The 25,879-nt window shown below is 44.4% G+C and overlaps 1 protein-coding gene across 1 annotated transcript in view; it reads left to right on the top strand.

The window, feature by feature from the left end:
- MED13 (mediator complex subunit 13) overlaps positions 1 to 25,879 on the top strand; it is a 56,997-nt gene that overhangs the window by 4,372 nt on the left and 26,746 nt on the right. The window contains exons 3-6 of the mRNA XM_054646790.2: positions 9,004 to 9,172; positions 23,084 to 23,229; positions 24,201 to 24,398; positions 25,219 to 25,413. Coding sequence (XP_054502765.2) covers positions 9,004 to 9,172; positions 23,084 to 23,229; positions 24,201 to 24,398; positions 25,219 to 25,413 — 708 coding nt within the window. The remainder of the gene's footprint in view (positions 1 to 9,003; positions 9,173 to 23,083; positions 23,230 to 24,200; positions 24,399 to 25,218; positions 25,414 to 25,879) is intronic.

Here is a 25,879-nt window from a genome sequence, read left to right as displayed (position 1 = left end):
TATTCAGATTACTGAAGTGTAAAATGAGACCAAGGTTTGGTGACCTGGTAACCAGAAATTGTTAATGCTGCCTGTGTTCGTGTGTGTGTGTGGATAAGCTGGAGAACAAACAGGAGTTTAAAGTGCCACTGAGGAAGTTGACTTGAAACAATTTAATAATGTGTGGAATTTTCATACAAAAATACCGTGATCTGAAAAACAATTGACGCACTGAAATGATGTTTATTTCTTTGAATAGTTGACTTCAAAGATTGGGCTGCTGCTCCTATTCCTGTCTGTCCTGGAACTACAAACTTTGCATTTTAAATGGCACTTACACTGGAGTTTGCTTGATATTTTAGTGCATTTAAGGCTTCCTTATGATGACCTATAAATAACCTCGGTTTTGACCTGCAGGGAACATCCTTTGTGTGGCTGAGGTGTAACTTAGACCCAGTGCTGGGTGGTTTTGGCCTGGGCCTGCCCTGAGCCAAGAGCAGCACTTGTGTGGAAGGACCCGTGTGAGTTTTGTGTGCTCCTGGCTGTGCCATTGAATCGAGACAAACACATTTAGAGTGGGAAATCCAGTGAAATTTAAGCCATTTGGAAAGTGCCATTTTGTGCTGCCTAACCACTACAATCATTTGTTTGAGCAACTTTCTTTGCCACCTCTTGAATCTGTCTGCTGGTGATTTATCACAGAGGGACATCTGAAAGCAGCAGTGGTTTGGAGCTGCAGTTCCAGCTCAGCACCTTGTTTGTGCTTGTCCAGAATTCCCCTTTTGCACAGGTAGATAAGCAGGTATCATCCCAGGGACTTACCAGCTCTTAACCTCTCTCAGGGTATAAGGGAGAGATAGTGGAGGATTAGAGTCTCCCAGCCATGTCTTTGGGTATTTTCTTGGTTCAGGTCACCTGTGGGTGCCTGTGCCTCCCCAGAGCTGTTGCACACGTGCTCTGTGCAATGCTGCTGCTCCTGAGGCTGTCACCTGCAGCTGTGGCTGACACCCTGGGCTCTGCAGAGGTTTTGTCCTCCTAGAATGGAAAAGAGAATTTGTGTGTGTGAGGCTCTGGTGCCAGGGGTTGGTGCAGATCCTCCTCTGCACCACAGAGCAGCTGGCTCAGGGGTGCCCACAGCTGCACTTTTTCTCTTTGCTGTTACACAAAATCTTCACGTGGATCTCATAGAAGAGAGAATTATGGCTGAACCCAAACAATGTTATCTGACCTTTGTCGTAGCCTAATGGATTTTTTCATCGGTGGACAATTTCTCCTGGTAATTCACACTGCCTTGTTCTCCCAATGACTGCTTGTTACGTTTTCAATGGGAATGATAAATGACTTCTTAGCACAGCCTGGTTACCTGCAAAATTGATTGGAAATTGTTTGCTGCTGGAGGTTGAGGTGCTGCCTCATTTCGAAGTTTGCTGCTGGATAAGGTGAAGGATTGTCCTGCAGGATGGGGACAGGGAGGAATCTGGGAGCACTTTGTCCCTTAGTGCCTTTGGACAGATTTCTCCTGGAGAAGTGGCCCTTGAGAGAGCCCTGGTTAGAAATCTGCCATAGCCACGTTAATAACTCTTGATTCTGGCTCCCTTTGGTCTGGAGCTCTGCCTGTTCAGGAGAGGTTGGTATTTTGTCAGTTTGTGACTTTTTTGGTGATGTGCAGTTTCAGTGAACAATGGCTGTTCAGTGACTGGAGCACATCTTGGTTATCAGCCCGGGGGGATTTGAGATATGTCAGCTTTCCAGAGCCCTTTTGTCCCCTTCCCAAGATGCCTTCAGCAGGGGATGTAGAGGTTGTGAATGTACATTTGTGCATATCAGATTGAAGAAATAAATGCTATCTCTGTGTTCAGCTGCACATCCTGGAAGTTCACTCTCTGCCCTGGAGTCACGTTTGAATCCTGCTCGTGGCTGTGTCAGAGTTCTCACTGCAAGCCTTGGATAAGTGTCTTGTTGATGGTCAGGGATTGTTGTTGCCTCGGGGCATGTCAAAAGGAGACTTGTTCAGAGATGCTGATTGATCAGGAATATTGACTTCACTCAATCATTTATTTTTTTTCCCTTTCCCTAGGAACCTACTTACTGTACATACAGCCAAAAACCAGAGGTCTATTTCTATCCCAACGTAGCTAGAGGCAGACAGAAGTTAGTGAAATGTTATTTTAGCCTCTAACAACCTCAAAGGTTATGTTTTTGTTCTGACAGTGAGGCTTGATTATAGTAATTCTTGCAACTCAAACCCTAAAGTAGGACATCTCTTCCAATTTCAGCAGGCAATGGTCTCTCACAGCTCTGATCAGCAGTTATTTTATTAGAAAGGTTCTTTCTTATTTTCATGTGGCTACTTCTACTCCTGGATTATTTTCTTTTAAATTGGCAGTAGATGATTTTAAACCTGAGAACAGTGGGGTATGAATTATGTACAAGACATAGTCCCAAGGAAATGGTTACAATTTGATTAATGCTGGGGTAGGGGAATGCTGCTATATGGCTTTGACCTTCAAATTGCATCTTTTAAATGGTGAGCTGCAAGATGTATCTTTTTCATTCTGGTGTCTATTAAATTTGGTTAATTTACTTTAAAAATTAAAGAGTTGCCTGTCATATATCAAGATAATCAGTTTTTGTTTGCTCAACAATCTTGCCCATGCTTCTGTGAGGGGGAAATGTATAAAAATGATGCTGGCTGCAGGAGAGCTTGGGAGAATCCTGCTGTTTGTCTGTCTGGTAACAACAGTCATGGCAGCAAAGGCTGATGTGTGTTGTGTAGTTTTCAATGCATGTGCATTACAGATCCAATCCCTGTCCCCAAAAATTGGGTGAGGTTGTGCTGCTGTCAGCACTGAGTGTCTCATTCCTCCAGGACAATGGAAAGCAGAGGATGAGCCAGTGATCATCCAAGGGGCTGCAAACCCTGCCAGTTGCAAGGAGTTGGCAAAGGCAGCTTGGAAAAGAGCTCAGCCAGTGATGCCTTTTTAAAATAACAATTGCTCCCTAAGATCATTTAACTCCTACAAAAAATACCCCAAAAAAACCCCACAAAAAAGGGGAAGGAGGCTTTTTCAAGCATTGTGCACCTGCTGTGAGCACGGTGAGCTGCAGCCCCTTGGCTGGGCAGGATCTGTGTGTTCTGAGGCAGCAGGAGAGGCTTTCCAAGTGTTCTTGCTGCATTGATGCTTCAGCATTTCTTTAGTCCTCCATGTTAGAGATGTAGCCACTTAAGCAAAACTGCTGAGAAGCATTATGCAAAAATTACTGAAGCAGTTTGATCAAACTTGTGTGACTGGCTGGGAGCTCAAAGGTGACCAAGATTTAACTCCCCCCCCATTTTTCCTTGACCACCATGCACGTGAAATACCAGTGGATCAGGTGAAAAATGCTTTGTCACAGGCAGTGAGGGTTTGGCACGTTGGTGGTGTGTGCAATGTCACGTGCAAAACGACCTGGGTGCATCACAGCAGTGAAATATTTCACTGCCACTGCCACATCTACCCCAACATGGAGTTACTCATGTGGTGGAGGGTACTGGATCCTTTAGCTGGGAAGGTTTTCAGCTTTTCTTGTGGCTTTGTAGCCAAACTTAGACCCCACAAATGGAGAGGGAGAGCAGTTACCTTGTTATCTTTACAAAGTGCCGTGGCTACACTCTTACAGAAAGGCTCTGCTTTGGAATTGTCAGGGTTTAGAGAATATTCTGCTGGGTAGAGAGCATCAAACCCCTGTGTGTGACACTGGTAAAGGCCAAGCAGCACAAGAACTGACATGGAATGGTGCTGGATGTTCTCAGTGTGGGATTTGGGACAGTTTGGGTGTCCAAATCCTGGGTTCAGGTTCTGTTCAGTGAGTGTAGGTAACAGACACCCCTCTAACAGCACCAAACCTCAGCTGTCTTACTCAGCTTCTTCTATTGCTGCTTTAAAATGCTGTTGTTTTCCTTTTTTTCCTGCAAAATCTGTTGCTTCTCACTTCTCCCTCAAAACAATATTTCAGTAGCTTTGCTGGGTAATTCTTGCTTAGGGTAGTTTAAAGTATTTTAATTCAAAAATCTGGAGTTTTAAATAGAAAACTTCTACTCCAAGTGTTTCTGTCATGTCATTACAATATTGTGTACAGCAGCAGTTTCACATTACTCTGTTTATTTGCTTCCCTTGGAATCTGAGGTTTATATAGGAAGTTTCATTGTAGAAATCAGGTTGGTGTCAGTGTTTTTATAACTGGCACAGTCACATAGAGGCAAAAAAGGAGCCTGTGAGGTGAGAAATGCTTCCAAAAGCAAAGTCTCACTCCTGATAGGAAAGAATGGATTTTTCTCCCATTGTGTAATTGAGGAACTGGGGGGAATTGTACTCCAAAGTGGAGGCTTTGTTTCTTTGCATGGTTTATTTTAGAGTTCATTGAGCATCAGGGAGATATTTTAATAAACATTCAACCTGTGGGAGAACTGGTGTTTACTGGTGTCCTGTGTGTTGAAGGAGGGAAATTCATGTTCTTGAGTCTTGTCAAAAATGTCATTTTCTAGGCTGTACATTTATCTGCTGCAATATAGATTTATCTCCATGTATGTATTACTTCTTAGAAATCCTCCATTAATAAATTTAGCTAAATATCTGTGAATAACAATATGCTTTAAATATTAAAATATAATTCATGTCAGGTTTTTAAAGATACTCCTTATTCAGAATTCACTAAAAATTGCAAGAGTTTTATATTTGGAGGGTGCTCCAGAATTTTTCTTTACTTCTTTAAGAGCACCACAGAGACAGAAGGGCACAATCAGTAAAAATGAACTTTAGTAAAAATGAACTTTAGTGGTTCAGGTGAGCTGTGGGAAGGATGGAAAGGAGAACATAAAAGTTCTGATGCCTCCAATAAAATTGGAAATATTGAGAAGGTGCTGACTGGAAAAGTTTGTTTATGTGTAGTATGCAAATGGCTTTTTCCTGGCCATTGTTTCCATGAATTCTTCATTCCCTAATCATTTTTAGCTTCATTTGAGGAAAACTCTGTCTAATGTGTGATATAAAGAGAGAGGCAGCAGTGGGATATGGGTATAGATTGTTTAATGGATTGACATAAAAATCAGTGTGCTGGGGAAGAGCTGAGAGAACTCATCAAAAATAAAATACTTGTAACCTGCAGGTTGCCAGAGCACTTCTGTGGATAACACTTGTCCAAAGTGAAATTGTGGCTTAGCACCTTTTGAAAAATGAGTCAGCAACTTCTTCTGGTTTATTAGAATTAGCAGATTGAAGATTTGAATTTATTGTTTAGGAAAGATTAGAGGACAAAAGTGCCTCTTCCTCTCCCCCTCCTTTAATGAATGGTTTGCTGTGTACAATTTTCTGTTAAGTGGGAGGGGTTTTCTCATGTCGAGAAACAACAATTTGAGTTAAGAAGAAAAATAGTTGGCAGATGTGAGCAGATGTCATGTTTGCTTCTCTCCACCACTAAAACAGGGGGAGGGGATGACTAAATAGACTTCAGAAAGTCAGAGAACACTTACTGCTGGCTTTTTGCATGAATTTGAATAATGTTCTGAAGGGAGGGTTTCTGGAGCTGACAGCTTCTTTTACCTTCCCTTTCTGTGGCAAGGTGCTCCTCACTCAGAGCAGGTGGTGAGCGAAAATTGGAGTTTGAATTGTGCTTTCCATCTCAAACCTTGCACTTTCTCCACACAACACGCTCAGCTGAGAGCTCTGCACTAACCTGAGGGAGGAGAGCTTTCAGCAATTCCATCCTGGGGCAAGTCCTTGCATGGAAACTTGCTCAGAACTTCATCCATCCTGCATGAAGCACCTGGCTGCAGAGAACGGACCCATCTCCTTTGTGTGACCATCCTAACCCAAGATCTGGGTTATTTCAGTGTCCCTGCAGTTTCAGCTCCCTCTTGGCATGGCTACACCAGGCAGCACTGACAGAGCCAGAGGGGACAGTCTCAAGCTGCACCAAGGGAAATTTAGGTTGGATCTCAGGGAGAAGTTTTTTACAGAAAGGGTGATAAAGGTCTGGAGTGGCTGCCTGGGGAGGTGGTGCAGTCACCATCCCTGCATGGCTTTAAAACAAGCCTGGATGTGGCACTCAGTGAAGTGTTGAGGCTGGGTTGGACTCCATGATCTTAAAGGTCTCTTCCAACCCAGTGATTTCCTGAATCCTGTGAAATCTGTAATATGCCAAAACAAAATCAGGCATAAAAACTGGAATTAGCTCCTTCCATTCCATCTTCTAGAAGCTCCTGGATGCAGTGGATGTGCTTGGAACGATCGCTTGATATTCCAGGAGCTGTGTACAAGCCCAAGTGTGTAACCTTTGAAATGGTGAGGAGTTTATTGTGCAGCTAAAGTCCAATGTGAGCCAGCTCAGGAGTTAATGTTTGCTCTGCTGAGCTGCTTTTGGTGCTGCTCCGGGCTGTGCCTGGGCATCCACAGGGCTGCAGCTGGGAGCAGCCCCTGCGCTTGGCACGGCCACTTCACACCCTTTGACTTTGGACTTTTGTTGCTTTTTTGTTACAAGAGCCCTGTGTGATGTTGCTTTAGTGAGTTACTGTGTTATCTTGTAGCTTTGCAGTTTTTAAAAACAAGTTTTTGCTCCACTCCAGCGCTGGAGCGGGGTGGTGGGGTGGGAAGCTTGTGGTGAGGTCTCTGCTTTGGGAAATGCTGCTCCTTGTTTTTCCTTGTCTTTCCCAGAAAATTATTTCATGGAATGATTCATCTGTAATGATGCACACCTCCTGTTTTATAAATGATGGGGCAGGTCTGTTTACTCTTATTCTGTCCCTCAGAGTTCCTGGGAGTAACTTTCTTTTACTCACAATACCGGCCTTGTGTGGAAATGTACTTTTCCCTGTGTGGAATATACCAAAATACAAACATGGTCACCATGTTCTGGCTCCAGTAGTATTGAAATTCCCTTCTCTGTCATCTCTGTCATAAATATTGTTTATTGTAGTCATCTGTAAAGTTTTTTCCTAACTAAAACTCTGAGGTGTGTGGTTTTCTAGATGCTCTCTAATTTAAGGATATCAAGACTTTAGTCAATAATATTGCAACCTTTTAAGCTTGTGAGTGGTTTCCAGAGAAAGGTGAAGGGGCTTATTTCCAAGGGGGATTTAAATGCAAGGATTTGCCTGTGTTACTGAGGTTTTCTGACCATGGAGCAAAGCAGGGGAACCAAAATTCTCTGTGAGGGGAGAGGGGAGCAGGCAGGACCCTGCTCAGAGCTGGGCTCAGGACCCTGCTCAGAGCTGGGCTCAGGACCCTGCTCAGAGCTGAACATGAGCTGGGTTCAGGACCCTGCTCAGAGCTGTGCTCCTGAACCTGAGCTGGGCTCAGGACCTTGCTCAGAGCTGTGCTCCTGAACCTGAGCTGGGCTCAGACCCTGCTCAGAGCTGGGCTCCTGAACCTGAGCTGTGCTCAGGACCCTGCTCAGAGCTGAACCTGAGCTGGGCTCAGACCCTGCTCAGAGCTGTGCTCCTGAACCTGAGCTGGGCTCAGGACCTTGCTCAGAGCTGGGCTCCTGAACCTGAGCTGGGCTCAGACCCTGCTCAGGGCTGTGCTCCCGAACCTGAGCTGGGCTCAGACCCTGCTCAGAGCTGTGCTCCTGAACCTGAGCTGTGCTCAGGACCCTGCTCAGGGCTGTGCTCCTGAACCTGAGCTGGGCTCAGGACCCTGGGCATGTGCAGGGACAGGGCTGTGACAGAGGGGCTGTGACAGAGAGCCCTGTTCTCACCTGGGCTCTGGGTGAGCTTGGAGCAGCGACCTCCACAGATCCCCTCTGACCTAAATTGTTCCATGCCTATGCAGAGGCTGGAGTAAAAATGTCTCCTTATCTGTGTCAGACAAGCTTCTCCTCCCTGCTGCTACCTGGAGTACAAAGCAATGGCATTTGAAGAGTAGCTCTGCTAGGTTAGTCCAAGGAGAGCAGGAGCACGTCCTGAGGGTGGATGTAAAGCACAGAATACCAGGAATTAGAGCCATAAAGGTAAGATCTGAGTGCCAGGGATTTCAGGGCAGTATCTCAAGCTTTATTATATTATTGTCCTCCTGTTAGTGTTGCTGGGGATGAGTGAGATCAGATATGTTCTGGGAGACACCCAGGAACTTCCAGATGTCCCTGTTTTACCTGGGTGAGGGAACTGCAGTGCCAGTGCAGCTCTTTGGACCAGTGCTTGTGCTCTGAGGGCCTCTAGACCCTGTTCAGACACTGAGCAGAAGCCACAGTGGTGCAAGAAGTTGCAGCTCCTTGTCATAACTCTTGCTTTTGCATTTGGCAAATCACCTTGGCTTGTGCAAGTTGGATTGTGTGCCTGTGTTTGATTTGTGGGCACAGAAGATGTCAGTGTTTGACTTCAGAATCCCATCGGTAGCAACTGGGCATTGCCTTGCTGATTTATCTCTCTGTGTACATCAGAAAGCAGGGCCAGGCTGCTTAAATATCTTCATTTTTAATGTTGAATTAAAAAGAAAATTGACAGTTTTGAGTCTTGTGAGGAGAGTCATGTTGCTCTTACCAATATTCTGAATCTGAGCATTTTTCATCATCTCTAGCACAAATTGTTGATCATTGAGGGTCAGTTGATTGCTGACTTTTATTCCTGGCTCTCTTCAGGACAGAGACACCAGGATATATTAAGTCTGGCTTTGGTAAACTTATTTTTAAGCCTAACTGTCACCAATTGTGCAGGATGAGCAACCCAGACTCCCCAAAACACCTCACAGACAGATCCCACCGTGCTCTTCCAGGCTGCAACACAGAACGTGCTGCTGCTGCTTGTTCCTTTTGTGTACAAAGAACTGTTGAATCTTCTTTCCCTGTGGGGGATGAGATATTTTTACAGCTGATCACTTTTAGCAGCTCCATCATGAAGTAAGCAGAGTTATCTGAACACCACAGGCTGGCTTTGGTTTTGTGCTATGCTGTGAATATCTGTGAAACCCTTGTGGGAGAGAAAAGGCTCTTGTGCTGTGTGTGCAGTGACAGGATGGAATGAAAGGTGATTTCTGTTTCCCCTGTGCCTTGCAGAAGAGGAGGATGGGGTCTGGGAGAACGGGCTGTCCTACGAGTGCCGCACGCTGCTCTTCAAGGCCGTTCACAACCTGCTCGAGCGGTGCCTCATGAACAGGAACTTCGTGCGCATCGGCCGCTGGTTCGTCAAGCCCTACGAGAAGGATGAGAAACCCATCAACAAGAGGTAGGAGCCTCTAGTGTGCCCTCTTGAAGGAGTTGGAGGGTTTGTTCTTTGTGCTAGAGGAAAGGTTTGGTTGAGAGACTCCTGGGGATGGTTTATTCTGGAGCCTGGGTCTCTGCTCTTTCTAATCTTGCTGCTTTCTTGGAGTTCTTCAAATGTTTCTAATGATGAAAGGAAGTAATGCTAAACATGGTAAACAATCCCTTCTGTGCTGGTACCCATGACTTCAGGATTCCTTCTGGTACCCATGTCCAAACCATGGACAATGGCTGTTGGGAAAGAAGGTGGAGTCTTCCAGAAAGGAAGAAAAAGATACCTGAATGAAGGTATCTCATCTTTAAGGACCTGAAAGAAGGTACCTTTTTCAAGGTCCTGAATGAAGGTACCTCATGCTTTTTAAGGTCCTGAATGAAGGTTTCTCATATTTTTTAAGGACCTGAATGAAGGTTTCTCATGTTTTTGAAGGTCCTGAATGAAGGTTTCTCATATTTTTGAAGGTCCTGAATGAAGGTTTCTCATATTTTTGAAGGTCCTGAATGAAGGTTTCTCATATTTTTGAAGGTCCTGAATGAAGGTTTCTCATATTTTTGAAGGTCCTGAATGAAGGTTTCTCCTATTTTTGAAGGTCCTGAATGAAGGTTTCTCATATTTTTGAAGGACCTGAATGAAGGTACCTTTTTTAAGGTCCTGAATGAAGATATCTCATCTTTAAGGTCCCGAATAAAGGACCTTGTGCAGGTGCCCCTGCCCTGCAGGTGACAGGAGCCAGTTCTGTTTGCTGACACCAAGGACTCATCATGGAGAGCTCCCAGCTGAGCTTTGGGTCAGTGGCATCCCATGGGAGATGCTGAGAGTTTGGAATGTCAGCTCCTGGGCAGAGCAAGGAGGGTGTCTGGGAATGCTGCTGGGAAAAGAATCCATGTGGCCTCCGTGCTGGGGGCAGGAGACAATTTTGGATCTAAATTGGAAGGACTTCTTCTCATGGTTCTAACGTGGTTTGACACGGTCTATGTTGCCTAGCAATAAATAATGAAATGAATCAAAACTAGGTTAGCTGGAACAAGTTTAATCGCTGTTCCCAAATCAGCTTTTAAAATCCAAAGTAATTTAAAGCTCAGATGATGGGATTTTTTGTGTGGCTTTTTTCTTTTTTTTTGTGTGTGCCTATGTATGTGTTAAATCTTGCATGCAGGAAATTTTGAGATCAGTGGCTTTGCTTGTTGGGTGTGGAGTTGGCCATTGTTGGCATCTTCTGCAATAAATTTAAACTTGAAAGAAATTTAGAAGCTGTTTTGGAGCAAAAGAAGCAGAAGCACATGTTTGTGTGTGTTTCTATTAGTAGTTGTGAACTGCTGCTTTTAATTTATGTATAAACTTGTCCTTTAGTTCCAGGCATTTCTTTCTCCACCCTGGTCAGGGCAAATGTTTCCTCTCTGGGGTGTCCTTGTCCATCCATTTTTTCTGCTATAAATCAAGAGCAAAGAGTTTACTTTTAACTATTTTGGCCAATGTTGTGTTGGCACAGTCTGGGCTTTCATCCTTTGAGGAACTGGTTGACCAAATTGCCATTTAAAACTAGCATTAGTTATGTCCTGGATTCTCTTGGAGTAATTCTATAAAGCTCTCTAGAGCAGCTGGAAAAGCTGGTGAAAGCTTTTAAAATAAAATAGCAGTGTTTGTTTAATTTGGAGGCTCTGATTCTCTTTTGAAGAAGGTCAGAATGTCAGCATGCTTGATGAAAATAACTGAAGGAATTGTGTGCTTACTCACACAGTTTCATCATATGTAACCCAGAGCTACAGGAAAAATATGTAAATAGCTTTGACAGATCTGTGTAAAATATTTTATTGTTGAGAAATGTCAGTATTTCCTAGCAGACAGCTCAGTGCCATGTGATGCTCTGAGCTCTGGCTTTTATGGAATGAAGGGGGGAATGGTGAACAGATGTGTGCTCTCGTGGCAAATTGGGCTCACCCCTCCTAGGAATATCTAGAATTGGGATCATCTCTGCTCCCAGCAAAGCTGGGCTCTTCAGGAGGGTCAGCTCAGGCCTGTGGGAGAAAAGCAAACACTGCCATGGGTGCTGTGGGTGCCACCTCTGTAGCTCCCAAGTCTGGAACACTCCTGAGTAAAAGGAACATTTCTCTGATGGCCGAGGTTCAGTGTGACCCTGCAGCAAACCCCACACACAGGGGCTTGCAGCCAGCCTGGAAAAAGCTCTGCATCTTGCACCTGGGGTGCTGCTGCATCTCCTACCAGACAGCTGCTCTAAAGCTAACAAAAACCAAACCTTAGTACAACTTCTGTGTATTTTTCATTCCTTAGGATCCATTTAATCAGCCAAACCTATACAAAGTTTATAACTTCTTGTGGATGTGGCTGACTTAATTAAAAACCAAAGTAAACCCCCAACAGCCCCTTTTGTGTTAGTGAGTATTGATGCACAGATCTTAAGAATCAGTTTTGAAGCTGCATTTTTGTCTTTCATTCCATTTCTCTGCTGTCTTTGGGGCTGTTCCTTGCATTAAGGTTCAGAAAGCTGGGAAGGAGTTCCTGTGCCTGTGTGATTGGAGGTAATTTGGTATCCTGGGGATGTGGAGTTTGCTACCAGAGTGCTTTGGATCATAATTTATCTCAGGCTGCACTTTGAGGCTTGGCCAGCCACTCCAGAGCCTTGTTCCCTGTGTTTTACAGCTGCAGATTTCAATCAGGTTGGTTGTTCTTGCTGGAAATCTTCAGTTTCAAGGAATTTGCCTGGAAATGGAGCAGGCAGTGCCCTTGGGGTGGTGACTCCTTCCCCTGGGCTGGGTCTGGGCGAGCTGCAGCCCTCAGCCCCGCTCTGTCCCTGCCTGTCCCTCTGAAGGATGTGCAAACAGAGCTGTTTCTTTCATGTGAGCCTGATCCCAGCTGGATTTTTCCCAGTTCTGTTTGAAAGCCTGTGCATCCAGAAGGGCAGATTTTCTGGGCTTCAGTAGCTGGTGGTGGCACAGCCAGGAGGGAGCCTGGGGTGTCTGGTAGGTGTTGGGCTGTGAGAACAGCTCCTCCAGCAAAAAAAAAAACCAGAAAAAAAACCTGCTGGGTTTTTTTTCCCTTGTGTAAGGTTATATTAAAATAAAATGTCCGTGTCATTGCACACTTTAATTTTAAAGGGAAAACCCTGAACATTCATAATTGACACCAGTGTGGTGCTGAGCTGAGCAGGGCAGCCAGAATGAGACAGTTCTGTGTCCACTCTTTAAAGGTGACTCCTGAACAAACCAACTCCTTAAACTGAGCTCTGTTATGTGAAATCTGGCAGCACTTTTGCTGTGGGAGCAGCGACCCCTCAGCTGTGCCCTGAGCTGCTGCTCCCTCCCTGCTCCAGCAGCACTGGGCAAAGGGACACCCCTGCATGGGCTGGGCCCTCAGCTCTGAGAACGAGTCCATAAACTTGGAACTGTCTTATTTGGGTAGAGTTGGGTTATTGTTTAAATTTTAATTGGTGGATTTTTTTAAACACATTTTTTAATAAGGTTCTTTAGAGTAGTAGTTATGAGTATAAACTTTAGGGTTAAAGATTATTAAACTATTTAGTAATTGAATTTTTAAAAGGTTTTTTTTAGAATAGAGATTCTTTGCATATAGTAAACATTTTTTACAAGGATTTGACAGTGGTTACAGATAGGATTGTGAGTTTGGAGCTGGGTACTGAAAGTGTGAAGGTGGAGGAAGTGTAGTTGGATGAGACACTGATTATTTAGTATGAAACTTAAAGAAGAGAAGTTGGTGTTACAGTTCAGCATTGCCCTGCCTGGGGAAACTCTCTGAGGGTTTCAAGTCTGGTTCCACTCCTGTTTCTAGACAGGCCAGGGATGAGCAGCTCCCTGAAGCAGGCTCTGTGTGCTGGGGTCTTGCTGCCCATTTCTGAGTGGGTAATTTCACTTTTCCAGATGGATAAAAAAACACAGAGAGGATTTTGCTGAAGGTTTTTTCTGCAACCAACCAAACAAAAATAATCATTGTTTCTGTATTTGTCACCACCTGTTTTGGACACCTGGAGACTACAGAAGCTCATGAATGTGGCTGAAATGGCTACACATGAAATTGAACTTTGACAAATAGGAATATAATTCTCTTTTCTCCTTTCCAAGCAGTTGTTTTGTTGCTGCTTTCAGGGATGTGGTTGTGTATGTGTTATTCCAAAATCCCCTCATCAGTGTGAGATGGAGACTGATCTCTCCTCTCCCTGCTGGTTGGATTGCTCAGTAACTGCCTCTGGATGAGGCTGTTCCTCATTACTGGGGTATACCTGGAATAAATAGAATTAGGAAAGCTGTCAGATTAAATACTATTTCAGATACAAATTAAATAAATCAAATATGACACTCCTAATGAAGTACCAAGTGTTCATGTGAGGGGCATCTCTTGGAGTTTTTGGGAATAATTACAACTTGCTAAACTTTAGCACAATTGAAATAGCAGTAAGCAAACAATTGAGTAATCCTGAATTGGTGGGTGGATCTGATAGACAGCTAAAAGTCTAGAATGCTAAAAGCTGCTATATTACTTGGATGGTTGCTTTTTTTTCTCCTTGCAATTGGGAAATAATGCAGCCATTGCAGTGGGTGGCAAAGCAGAACTTGTGTCTGACGAGTTCACTTAAAAAGGGAGAAAAAACACCAGAGAAAAACACCACACACCCAAAGCAAAAAATACAAAAACCACCCCACAAGCCACTTGAAAATTCATCAGTGATTAGGTTATCATGACTTGCTGCACAGGTTTCAGGGTAATTCTGTTTACCACAAGCCTGGCTTCAGATTTTAGAATGCCAGACCACCATTCTCTTTTTTTTTATTTCCCACAGAAATAGAAAATAATAAGTATATAACTTCATGGGAAGTGACTGCTGAAGAACATTCCAGATACCAATTTGGCTTGATTTTAAACCTTTGTACATCTTGTAGTTATCTTGTTTTGAAGGTGTGCTTATCATGGTTCTGGAGAGGGATTTTTTTTTTTTCTCTGCCTCATCTTGCCATGAGGAAGAGGTGGCTCTGTGGGTGTGAGCCCTGAGCTGGTGCAGCCCTGCAGGCTGGGATGGGGGTGGCCAAGGCTGCACTGTGAGTTTGGGGGTAGTTTTTAAATCTGGGCCCTGGCAATGTCCTGGTGTGCCAGCAGATGTGTCAGCACTGGCACAACAGCTCCTGCTCCCCACTGCCCCTCACACCAAGGAAATGCTGCTTTTAACCCTCATCTCTGCCCTCCCTTCTCCCACTTCCCATGGTCCTCTTTCCTCAGGAACAGAGAATTTTACTTCTTGATCCCCTGGGATGCTGTTGGGAATTATTATTATTAAGGAACAGAACAAGGTTTTTGGGTGCTAAAGCTCAAAAATTCCTTCATACTTGAGAGAGTTAACTACCAAAACAAGGTTCACCCTCAGGTTTGGGTTTATTTCTGTCTATTTAGTCTGCAACCAAGTGATAGTGCTGGAATATTTTCTATTAAGGCTGCTGGAGTCTTTGCAGTGTAAATTTCCTCCCTATGTTAATCTTTAAATCAAACAATGTCAACATTTTTTTGCAGCAGCTCTAATGAGGCTGTTCTGGCATCGTGGCCCGGCAGGAGAGCAGGTGATGTTTTTCCTTTTGCTGTAGACAGCTGGAATTGAGAGCTGCTGTAAGTAGGACAGTGCAGGATAAACAGCAGGAGCTGAGAGCATTGATCACATGATTGTCTCTTTGGAATATTGGGTTGCTACAGAGACTACAAGCAGACAAATTTAGCAGTTTACATCACAAAGCAGTTTTCTCTTATTTAGCTTAAATTACACTGGTAGTTGGTTCATCAGGAAAAAGGAAACAAAATGAAAAGACTCTGGGTTTTTAGCTTTCAAGTATAAATCTGCTCTTTTTGTTCACTGAACAATAAAATAATACAAAACCCATACAGATCCTTCAGATTTTGTTAAATGACAATTTTGTAATGCATTTCCATTTTGAACTTTGAAAAAATCTGGCTTAACAAGATGTTTGTAAATGTTTCAGGGTGGGAAAGAGCAATACAGGGAAAGCTGCTCCCTGCCTTGGGAACACAGGGATGTTTAGAGCTGTTATCCCTTTCCCAAAGAAGTTCTGCATCTTTATTCTTTATAGCACATGGATATTGCCCTGTGAAAGCTCAAGTTCAGATAATTGAGATTTGCAGCCTCAAATTAAAGGATGCTAAAATCCAAGGTGACAGCTTTATTAGGCTCATTTAAGTTCTGAACCACAGGAACGTGAGCAAACTCTGTGTAGTATTGTTTCTAACTGTATCTGGAAAAATATGTACCTTTGTGTGTATATATAAACCTCTTGCTGCCTCCTGAAAAAAACAGTTTGCTTCCTTTCAAAATACCATGCTGGAGTTTTAGTGTGTATAAAAATAAAACTGGTTTTATTGGGATGAAGGTAAGGCCATTAATAATGAAGTTAATTTAAAATGTGGCAGTCTAAGGCAACTGTGGCTTATTCTGGAATACAGATTGCCTGCTGCATTTATGTTTGTTTTAGTGCACATAACTCAGTTATGGAATAAATAAATATTTTTAACTCTCAGGTCTAAGTCAAATCAAAACATCCTCAGCCCCAAAGAATGCTTTGGAGAGCCTTTTGACAGGAGTCATTACTGATGTGCTTTGAACTGGAAGGGTTTTTCTGCTTTGCTATTAGCTCTGTTTTTCTGCTTTGTGTTATCATCCAAATCAGCTTTCTGCTGTATTCCCTGCCTGCCATGGGGAGTCACTCAGGGATGCTTGGAAGAACATCTCTGCTCCATGCCTTGGTCCAGGCTGAGAGCAGCAATTCCAGCTCTGGGCCCTTCATTTCTGACACAGAACCTGCAGCCCCCTGGCAATGGAGCTGTGCTTTCCTGAGCTTCTCTGCACTGCTGCCTGGAGTGTTTGCCTTATTTGCTATTTTGCTGATTTTGCACAAGCACACTGAACTCCCTGCTCCTTTGCAGTCAGAACTGAGACTGGGGAGTTTGACAGTTCAGGATTGTGGATGGGGAGTGGGAATTGAGGGTGCCACCTTTGGAACAGGATGGGCTTTTGGAGCAGCAAAGGGGGGAGGGAGCTGCAGAAGAAACTTCTCAGTACCTGTGGTGTTCCAGCTGCAGCTGGGAGTGTCCCAAAGAACTGGTGTGGTGTATCCCAGCTGGGAAAAAGGAAGGGAAAGGAAAGAGGAAAAGGAAAAGGAATGGAAAGGAAAAAGGAAAAGGAAGGGAATGGAAAGGAAAAAGGAATGGAAAGGAAAAAGGAATGGAAAGGAAAAAGGAAAAGGAAGGGAATGGAAAGGAAAAAGGAATGGAAAGGAAAAAGGAAAAGGAAGGGAATGGAAAGGAAAAAGGAATGGAAAGGAAAAAGGAAAAGGAAGGGAATGGAAAGGAAAAAGGAAAAGGAAAGGAAAAGGAATGGAAAGGGGAAAGGAAAAGGAAAGGAAAAGGAAATGAAAGGGGAAAGGAAAAGGCAAGGAAAGGAAAGGAAAAGGCAAGGAAAGGAAAGGAAAAGGCAAGGAAAGGACTTAGGGCTCCATGAAGGGGGGGTTTGTATCACCTTAAACCTTTTTTCCTTATAATTTTTAATTTCCAAAAGAACCTATTTAATGGTAAGACTGTGTTCCCCATCCTAGGGATTTATTATAGAAGGGAACTGTCAGATTTTCACGAGGAGGTTCTTGGATGCTTTGAATGATTCCAGTGGCACTCAGTGGTGAATACAGCCCTTGGGAGAAGCCTCCCTGTGGTGGCTGAGGTTGGGAACTCTCCATTCCTGTCAGGGCTTGATCCTTGGGGGAAATGCCCCACACTGGCCAAGGGGTACCAACTTCTGCAATCACATTATAGCACCCTGGTAATGGTAATTAATTAATTAATGAGGCCTTAGCTGAGTGCTGTGTTTGTGCTCCTTAGCCAGGTGTGCTGAACCTGCTGGGGGGCAGTGCTGGGCTCTGTGGGGCAGGAGGAGACATTTGCCCATTCCCCATTCCCATTTCCCCATTTCCCCATTCCCCATTTCCCCATTCCCCATTTCCCCTTCCCCATTCCCCATTCCCCATTTCCCCATTTCCCCATTTCCCCATTTCCCCATTTCCCCATTCCCCATTCCCCTATTCCCCATTTCCCCATTTCCCCATTTCCCCATTCCCCATTCCCCTATTCCCCATTTCCATTTCCCCATTTCCCATTTCCCCATTCCCCAGTCCCATTTCCCATTTCCCATTTCCCATTTCCCATTCCCCATTTCCCCATTCCCCATTTCCCCATTCCCCATTTCCCCATTTCCCATTTCCCATTTCCCATTTCCCCATTTCCCATTTCCCCATTTCCCATTTCCCCATTCCCCATTTCCCCATTTCCCCATTTCCCCATTTCCCATTCCCCATTCCCCATTTCCCCATTTCCCATTTCCCATTTCCCATTCCCCATTCCCCATTCCCCCATTCCCCATTTCCCCATTTCCCATTTCCCATTTCCCATTCCCCATTCCCCATTCCCCATTCCCCATTCCCCATTTCCCCATTTCCCCATTTCCCCATTTCCCATTCCCCATTTCCCCATTTCCCCATTCCCCATTCCCCATTCCCCATTCCCCATTTCCCCATTTCCCATTCCCATTCCCCATTCCCCATTTCCCCATTTCCCCATTTCCCCATTTCCCATTCCCCATTCCCCATTCCCCATTTCCCATTCCCCATTCCCCATTTCCCCATTTCCCATTCCCATTCCCCATTCCCCATTTCCCCATTTCCCCATTTCCCCATTTCCCATTCCCCATTTCCCCATTTCCCCATTTCCCCATTTCCCATTTCCCATTTCCCATTCCCCATTCCCCATTCCCCATTCCCCATTTCCCATTCCCATTTCCCATTCCCCATTCCCCATTCCCATCCCTGCTCTGGGTGCTCTGTGCAGGGAGGGCTCAGCCTGCACTCCCTGAGGGTTCTGTAAATATTTTGGTTGGGTTAGCGGCGCTTTGGCAGCAGAAGGTGCTCCCACTTCAACTCAGAAGTAATTCACAAAGACAAGCTGGGAAAACAGGAGATAGTCATTACATAAAACAAACATTTTCTCTTTCAGCTGAAACATTTGGATTTTTTTTTTTATTTACTATTAAAATGTGCTTTTAGTTGGAGCCTTCCTCGTGCTGGTGCTGTCATGGGGGGTGATCTGAGGGTGGATTAGTGGGGTCCTAATGCAGCCAATGTTTGGGAAGCACTTTGATCTAAAGCTCCACAGAAATCCTAATGTGGAGACAAAACCAGACCTAATTACCTTTTTATCAAGGAGATATTTTCAGATTTGCTAATGGAAACCTCCTGTAGATGTGGATTTTAGTGTGGTTTCCCCTCCTACCCTTCAGTTACTCTTAAAAAGGTAGAAGTAGAAATTGTATTGGATTTATCCACAGCAGCTTCTGTTTTTTCCCCTCTATAAAATCATAATCCTTTGTCTCTGGAAGGAAAACATCTTTGTTTGTGTGATTAGTGTGAAGAGGGAGCAAGGGGGAATCAAATGGTTTTACACAGATGTATTTTAATGGAGTTTAGATGAGGACTGAAGGTTGCTTCAAATAGCATTGTTCCCAAGGAGTCTCTTTCTTACCTTATTTTTGATTTGTTTTTGAAGTTGCTTTCAGGATTGGACCTCAAGCTAATTGAATTCTGGTGTGTTCAGATCAAAAGTCATAAAGAATCCTTGTTCTGATGGCACTTCATATCTCTACTCAGAAATCAGCTGGGAACTGGATTATTGATATCTAAATTCTGTGATTGGGACTTCAATGAAATTAATTAGAAATATGAATGGAGCAACTTGATGTTCAGAATAAGACAAAAAGGTTTTTTTAGGATTTTGTTTTCAGAACTTTCTGAATGAAAGTTTATTCAACAATGCATGATGTCAGTGGTAGAAGTGCTAAAAAGAGAGGTTAGCAGTGCTGACTTTAGCATCAGATTGTTTTATTCTGTGTCTGACCTTAAGGACGTCACTGATTCTCTCTATGCAGAATAAAATTTCAAAGTGTTGAGGTGTAGGGATTTTTTTTTTTTCATATTTCAGTGGTGAGATGCTCTGCACAAATTACCAGTGATCTTCTGAGCTACCTAAAATAGTCTGCAAATAAAAATAGGATGAACTCTCCGTTAGCAGGCAGGAAACCACCAGCATGACTCTGTTACTGTGTCCTTGGCTGAATTGTAAAGATAATTTGCCTATTTACCCCAAAGTGCTACGTGGCAGACTTTTTGCTTGATTAGGATTTTTGGCTGTGAGTTATTGAGAAGATTAGAGGAGGACTTAGAGAAATGGTGGAGAAAAAAAAATAATATATATATATATATATATACACCCACATTTTTTTTCTTTTTTTTTTCCCTTTTTTTTCCTTTTTTTTTTTTTTTTCTTTTTTTTAATTCTTATTTTCTTTTTTAGATTATGGTAAAGTTTGGAATATTCCTCCCAAGCTGAGGTTGTGCACTGGCAGCCAGGCTCCAGAAACATAAAGAATTGGAGGATGTTCCAATGTGTTAATTTAAACAAAACAATAATAAAAAGCCTGCATGTTTGTAGAATTTCTAAGGCCATACAATAATTTGTGTGGGGGCATCCAGTACTGCAGAGCTCTGGTTCTTCATGTTCCTTCCTCCTTTTCTCCACTCCCTCCAAAGAGCTTCCCTGTGGTTTTGATTTTTTTTCTGTTTTAATTAGGATTCTTTAGTTGTATTTCTTGTGATTATTTCCACATGCATTGCTGTTTCCTAAGTTCTGTAACCTGAAATAATTTAAATGTGGGGAAGCAGTTTCCGAGCAGGCTGGCTCAGAAGAAACAAACTCCATTTGAGTCCATCAATGTTAATTTTGCCTTTCAGGTTGGGCTTTGTTCAAAGCTCTCTGGTGCTTCCAGGGGATACTTTGTGTCCCGGCCGGGATCTGTTGCCTTATCCCGAGTTTCCAGACTCCTTTTTTTGCTGTGTATTTCTCCTGTGCCACATATTATCCTCCTGGCCAGAACTCTGCTGCACCTCTGAAAGGAACCCCCCGCTGCTGGCCATTGTTCTGCTGTTTCACACTTATATTTATAGCCAGGATTAGTGGAAATTGGGTGAAATTTGGGTTTTCCAGGCTGCATCGTGGCCGTGGATCCTCTCTCCATGCCATGGAGGCAGAGCTGGGAACAATGGCAGTGGCAGCACTGGGTGCTCTCTCCCTGGATTATTTTGTTGGAAACCTCTCCCCTGCCGAGCTGGGGGAGAAGAGAAATCTGATTTGGGCTCTTTTTTCTTGTTTGTATTTTTGGATTTGGCTTTTGCATGGTGACCTTGAGTTTTCCTTGCTGCTCCTCGGGACTGGTTTTGCTGTGATGAATTGAAATGCTTCTGTTATCATGCTGATGCCTCCCTTTGTCTTGGTTTATCTGAATTCCATCAGATTATGCCGTGATTGTTTGCCCTTTATCTGGCTAACAATGGGCTGTTTACAAGAGGTGAAGCTTAATTGCATTTAAAGTGTATATAGGGAATATGTGCTTTTATTCTGAAGTTTTATCTTGCTGATACTCAGCTTCTGAATCGTGTCTGTCACAGGCAACCAAGGCACTGCCACCTCCTTCACCCCAAAACGTCCAATATGGTTTGGGAAAGAAAATTCAGTTGGAAAATCAGTCTTCCACCATTTGCATAAGGATTACAGTTTAATCAGATTTCTGTACTGGAATTTAGTGGTGGGTTCTGTTGCACTTGAAGGCATCACCAAGATGCTCAGCTCCACCCTCACTGCATTTTTAATGTAACTTTCCTGGCATTCCTGAGCAGTGTGGGTTTCAGCTGTTACAAAGCAGTTCATAATTCATCCAGATTTGCCTTTTTTGCCCCTAAAACACAACGAAACCTGAAGAGCAGATGAGCAGAGCTGGAGATCTGCTCTCCCTCAGAGCAGCTCCTCAGTGGGGTCACTGCAGCCTCTGCTTTGAGGTGCTGGAATAAGAATGTGCTGCTCTCCTGCTCCTCCACCAGCACTCTGGGGCTTCTCTCATCCTTCTTGGATGCTTTTGGTCCTCAGTTTCATTTTGCTTTGTTTTTGCCCCCGTTCCACCTTTCTCCTCCCTGACTGAGGCTCGGGGGTGAGGGTGAACAACCCATTTCCATTTCCATGGGTTGAATGGACTGTGCCAATTCCAGAATCTTTTCATTGCCCTTGCTGTTGCCCATCCCATCGTTTCCCTCTGGGAAAGAAACACCTTGGGAATGGCTCTGGAGATGCTGCCAGCCCCTGCAGCTGTTGTGTTTTAGGGGTTGTTCTTTGCCTCTGGAGCTGTTTGTGCCTTTCCCAGGAATGCCAGGCTGGTTTTGGCCCAAGGAACAGGAACGTCCCCGAGCCTCCATTGCCATTCTGGGCTCTGCCTGCTGGGGTCAGGTTGTGTTTTTGGGACACAGAGGTGTTCTATTCATTTTCAGGCTGCAGGAATTCATGGAGTGCCTTTTCCACTGGGTTTTGCAGAAATCTTCTCCAGGATCTGCTGTTCTGACTGACTAAAATCAGTGTTTCCTGTGACTTGAGCCCTTTTCCCTGAGACTCAGCAGGGTTTGGCTGCTCCCTCCTTACAAAGGAAGATTTATTTCTCACCAGCACTTTATGAAGTTCTTCTCAGGTTCTCCTTGACCTTGGTCCTTCTCTGGCCACGATGTTGGACCTAATTTAATGTTCCAAATGAGCAGCACCTCCTGCTTTTAAACATCTGCTCTTCTCCTGCTGAGTGCCTCAGTCTGGCAGACCCTTGGGGTAACTTGTAGCCACCATAACTGGGAAATGTTGAACCAGTTCAGCTTCTTTAAAAGGGGGAAATAAAGAGTTTTCCAGGTGGGTATGAGGATGTGCCACTTCTAGCAGGGCTCTGCTTGGTGTTGCCTTCCTTTCTTGCTGCCCTTTGATTAAAATTGGTGAAATATATTTCATATAAATCATGGAGCTGATGTGGATACAGATGAAATGTTTTCCTGGTTATCCTTGCAGGGGTCAGCTGGATTTTTGTGACAACAACACAGAGCAGGTCCCCAAAAAAGAGAAATTCTCTGCAGAGTGATCTTGTGGAGCTGCTCACTAATAACTGCACAGCACTGGGAAGCAGCATTTACATCAGAGGTGTAGGAAGAGAAATGTTCATTGCTGGGGAGTTTTCTGCTGTTCAGACCTGTTGGGTTTTTATCCCCTAAAACTCAGGACCATGAGAGGAGTTGTCAGTGAAGCATTGCTATTAAACATTGACACTTGCCTTAATGACTTTAATTAAGAATGTCTTGAGCCTCGGTTCTTCTAATTGATTGTATCTTCCCTTTTGTGTGTAGGTATGGGATTTCATTTTTAGTTACTTGATTGGCTTCAAGAACATGAAGATAAGATTAAATTTAAATAACAAAACAAAACCACTTCTCAGAGCTGTTGCCATTCTTCTTGCTCTTAAATAAGTGACTTGTTGGCTGATATTAAATTCTGCTTAGTGGAGCTGTGACAGGACAACCTAGATATGACCTCATTAAAAATAAAATATGTTCAGAAATATTTCTAGAGATTTTAAATAAATGCATAAGGTATAAAAATATTAAATTACAGGTTTTTGTCTTGTAAAAAAGTATGGTTTAAATTTCTTCAAGACAGCAAAATATCAAGTGTCAGACTGAAGAAATTGAAAACTTAGTGCCTGTTGTTTTCTAACTGATTTTTCTTTGGGTTTGTAAAGGGAACATATATTCAGTGTTTTCTTGCTATTTACAGAAGGGTGTTTTGATTACTTCCATTAATGAATATATTGTGAGGAAATGCCTGAAAACCACTGAAACAGAGACCAACTTACAGAAATTGTGTCCTTCAGAGTTCTTTTGTGTGTTGCCTTTGCAGTGAGCACTTGTCCTGCTCGTTCACCTTCTTCCTGCACGGGGACAGCAACGTGTGCACCAGCGTGGAGATCAGCCAGCACCAGCCCGTGTACCTGCTCAGCGAGGAGCACCTGACGCTGGCCCAGCAGTCCAACAGCCCCTTCCAAGGTGGGACTGCAGCCTCTGCCTCCTGCCTCGCTCCCCTGGGCCTCCCTGAGGCCTTGGCCAGGCTGGCAGCGGGGGCAGAGCTGCCCAGCTGTGCCCAGCTGTGCCCTGTGCTGGCACTGCCAGGTGCTGAGTCCTGGCCCTGCTGCATTGGCAGGTGCAGCATTTGCATGTTCATTCATCTCTTGGATGTAATTGAGTCATTTGTCCTCATGACACCCTTTCCAAGTACTGTCATTTTGGTGACTTAAATATTTTGTTGTTTCCACCTTGTAACCCCCAGATACCCTCACCAGCCCTCTGTGAGACATCCATTTCTGGATTTAACCTATTCCTCAGTGTATTTAACCTCTTCCCACCCTTTTCCCTTGGCTCTTCCTTGCCTGGAAATGCCTGTGGTTCCCCCAGCAGATGCAGGTTGTGAAGACAGAGGAGTGCTGGGGCCTGACTCTGGTCAGTGGGGCTGGGTGATCCCTCTCCTGCATGGCCTCACACCCTCAGCAGTGCTCAGAGCCCAAACTTGCTTTTTTTAATGAATGCAACTTAAGAGCAGCTGTGCTTCCCTACTATGGACAAGACCAAACATGAAGCAGATCATTCCCTATGTATTCCCTGTTGTTGTAACCAGGTGAATGAAAGGATGAGGAAACACCTCAACTCTGCCAGGATCTGGAAGTGTTTCTTTATCCCACCTGTATCTGAGACTCCTTGCAAGCCTAGATGAAAACTTGCCTGTTGCTTGTTTGAGTGGATTAATCTGTAGTTGTTACTGTGGTTCCTCAGTTCTTACAGTACCTCTGAATTTAACAGTGGGAGCCTATTGCCAAAAACTTGGGTAGTAAATCATGATTAGGCTGCATTTTGACTTATCAGTGGTAAATTGTTTATTTGGTGTGGCTGAAATAAGAGTGCTGCTATTGCAGAGGGCAAGAGGGAATTTGGGGTGAATATCATCTCCATTCTTTGTGTTTTAGTTATCCTGAGCCCCTTTGGGTTGAATGGCACACTCACAGGGCAGTCCTTCAAGCTTTCTGATTCATCCACAAAGAAGCTGATTGGGGAGTGGAAGCAATTCTACCCTGTCACATCCAACTTGAAGGAGGGATCTGAGGAGAAACAAGAAGAAATGGATTGGGAGGATGATTCTTTAGCTGCTGTTGAAGTCCTTGTTGGTGAGCCTGATTGCCTTTAATTACTGCAATAAACTGGCTGATGAAACTGCAGAATTCTGAATGCACAAGTGACACCATTTGATTCCTTTGCAGCAGTGGTTGTTGGGTTTGGGTTTCCTGTTTGATGCTCAGGACTGTCTATGATGGGTTGCTGCTCAGAGGGGATTTTGCAGACCCAGGTCTTGTTCTTATGTGCCCTTGAGAGGGAAGATTAAAAAAAAAAAATAAAATAAAGAGAGTAAAAAAAGCTCTGGATGATCACTGTTGACATCTGAGCTGAATCAAAAGCAGTTTGTGCTGGTTCAGAGTTCCTGCAAATTCACCCAGAGCAGACTTGCCTTTCAGGGATGTCTTCAAAACCACAGTCCTGGAGAACCTGATGTACTCAGGCACTGCCTTTATCTGCTGGTTCTCCCAAAATCCCAGCCCCTGGGTGCAGGGGATTGTTCTGCTGTGGGCTGGGGACCTTTGATTTCCCAGCAATTGCAATCCCTCCTCTGTGAGGAGCTCGTAGGGCAGTGGTGGCTGGAGACCCTCGTGCTGCTGGGGATCCTGGCAGTGCTGCATGATCCTACAAGGATTTTCCCAGCCTTTTATAAAACAAAATGACACCAGCAGGTAGCAGCACGTGGATGTCTCTGCCTGTCCAAAACCCTTTTGATTCCCACAGAAGATTTGGGTGAGTGAAGCAAATCAAGCAATGATGGAGGTGCCAGCAGATGGTTTTTGTCCAAGGAGATGCCTCAGTGGGTAGGAGAGGTCTGGCAGCTCAGGAGCTGCTGCTGCAATGATGATTTGGTGCCCCTGGCCTCTCTTGCAGCTGGAGTGAGGATGGTGTACCCGGCGTGCTTCGTGCTGGTCCCTCAGACAGACATCCCTGCTCCCAGCTCCGTGGGGGCTCCCCACTGCTCCACTGCCTGCCTGGGGGTCCACCAAGTGCCTGCTTCCACCAGAGACCCTGCCATGTCCTCCGTCACCCTGACGCCGCCCACGTCCCCAGAGGAGGTTCAGACAGGTGGGAAGGAATTTCTGCACCAGGGAATTGTTCTAACACAGCAGAGTTTGAGGGGGATTCAGGGGCTCTGTGTGCAGCTGGCTTGGCAGGAAAAGTCACATTTCTGTAGTCCTAAGTTTGTTATAGTAAAACTGATGGCACCAGCTGTGGGCAAAATCACCTCAAACTCTGCTGGAAGCTGCTGAAATCAGAGCTGCTGCTGTACTTGGGGTTGCTCTGGGGAGGTTTTTGGGGTTTTCCCCCCCCCTGTGAGCACACCTGTGTTCTGGCACAGCTCCATAACCCCACTGTGCCCTCGGTCATCAGTGAAAGGTGATGTTTTCTCCCAGGCCAGGAAGATTGGCTGTGCTTTAGTTTCCAGCCAGGCTGTGTGCCCTCTGCCCTGGGTGTGAGCAGGGCTTATGGGGAGCTGATTTAGGTCACAGCAGGTGACACTCACTGATCGTTTCAGTTGACATTTACATAA

The sequence above is a fragment of the Agelaius phoeniceus genome, chromosome 20, assembly GCF_051311805.1.
Source record: "Agelaius phoeniceus isolate bAgePho1 chromosome 20, bAgePho1.hap1, whole genome shotgun sequence".
Classification (NCBI taxonomy): Eukaryota; Metazoa; Chordata; class Aves; order Passeriformes; family Icteridae; genus Agelaius; species Agelaius phoeniceus.
Note: the sequence above shows the minus strand (reverse complement) of the source record. Positions and strands in the feature narration are given on the sequence as shown.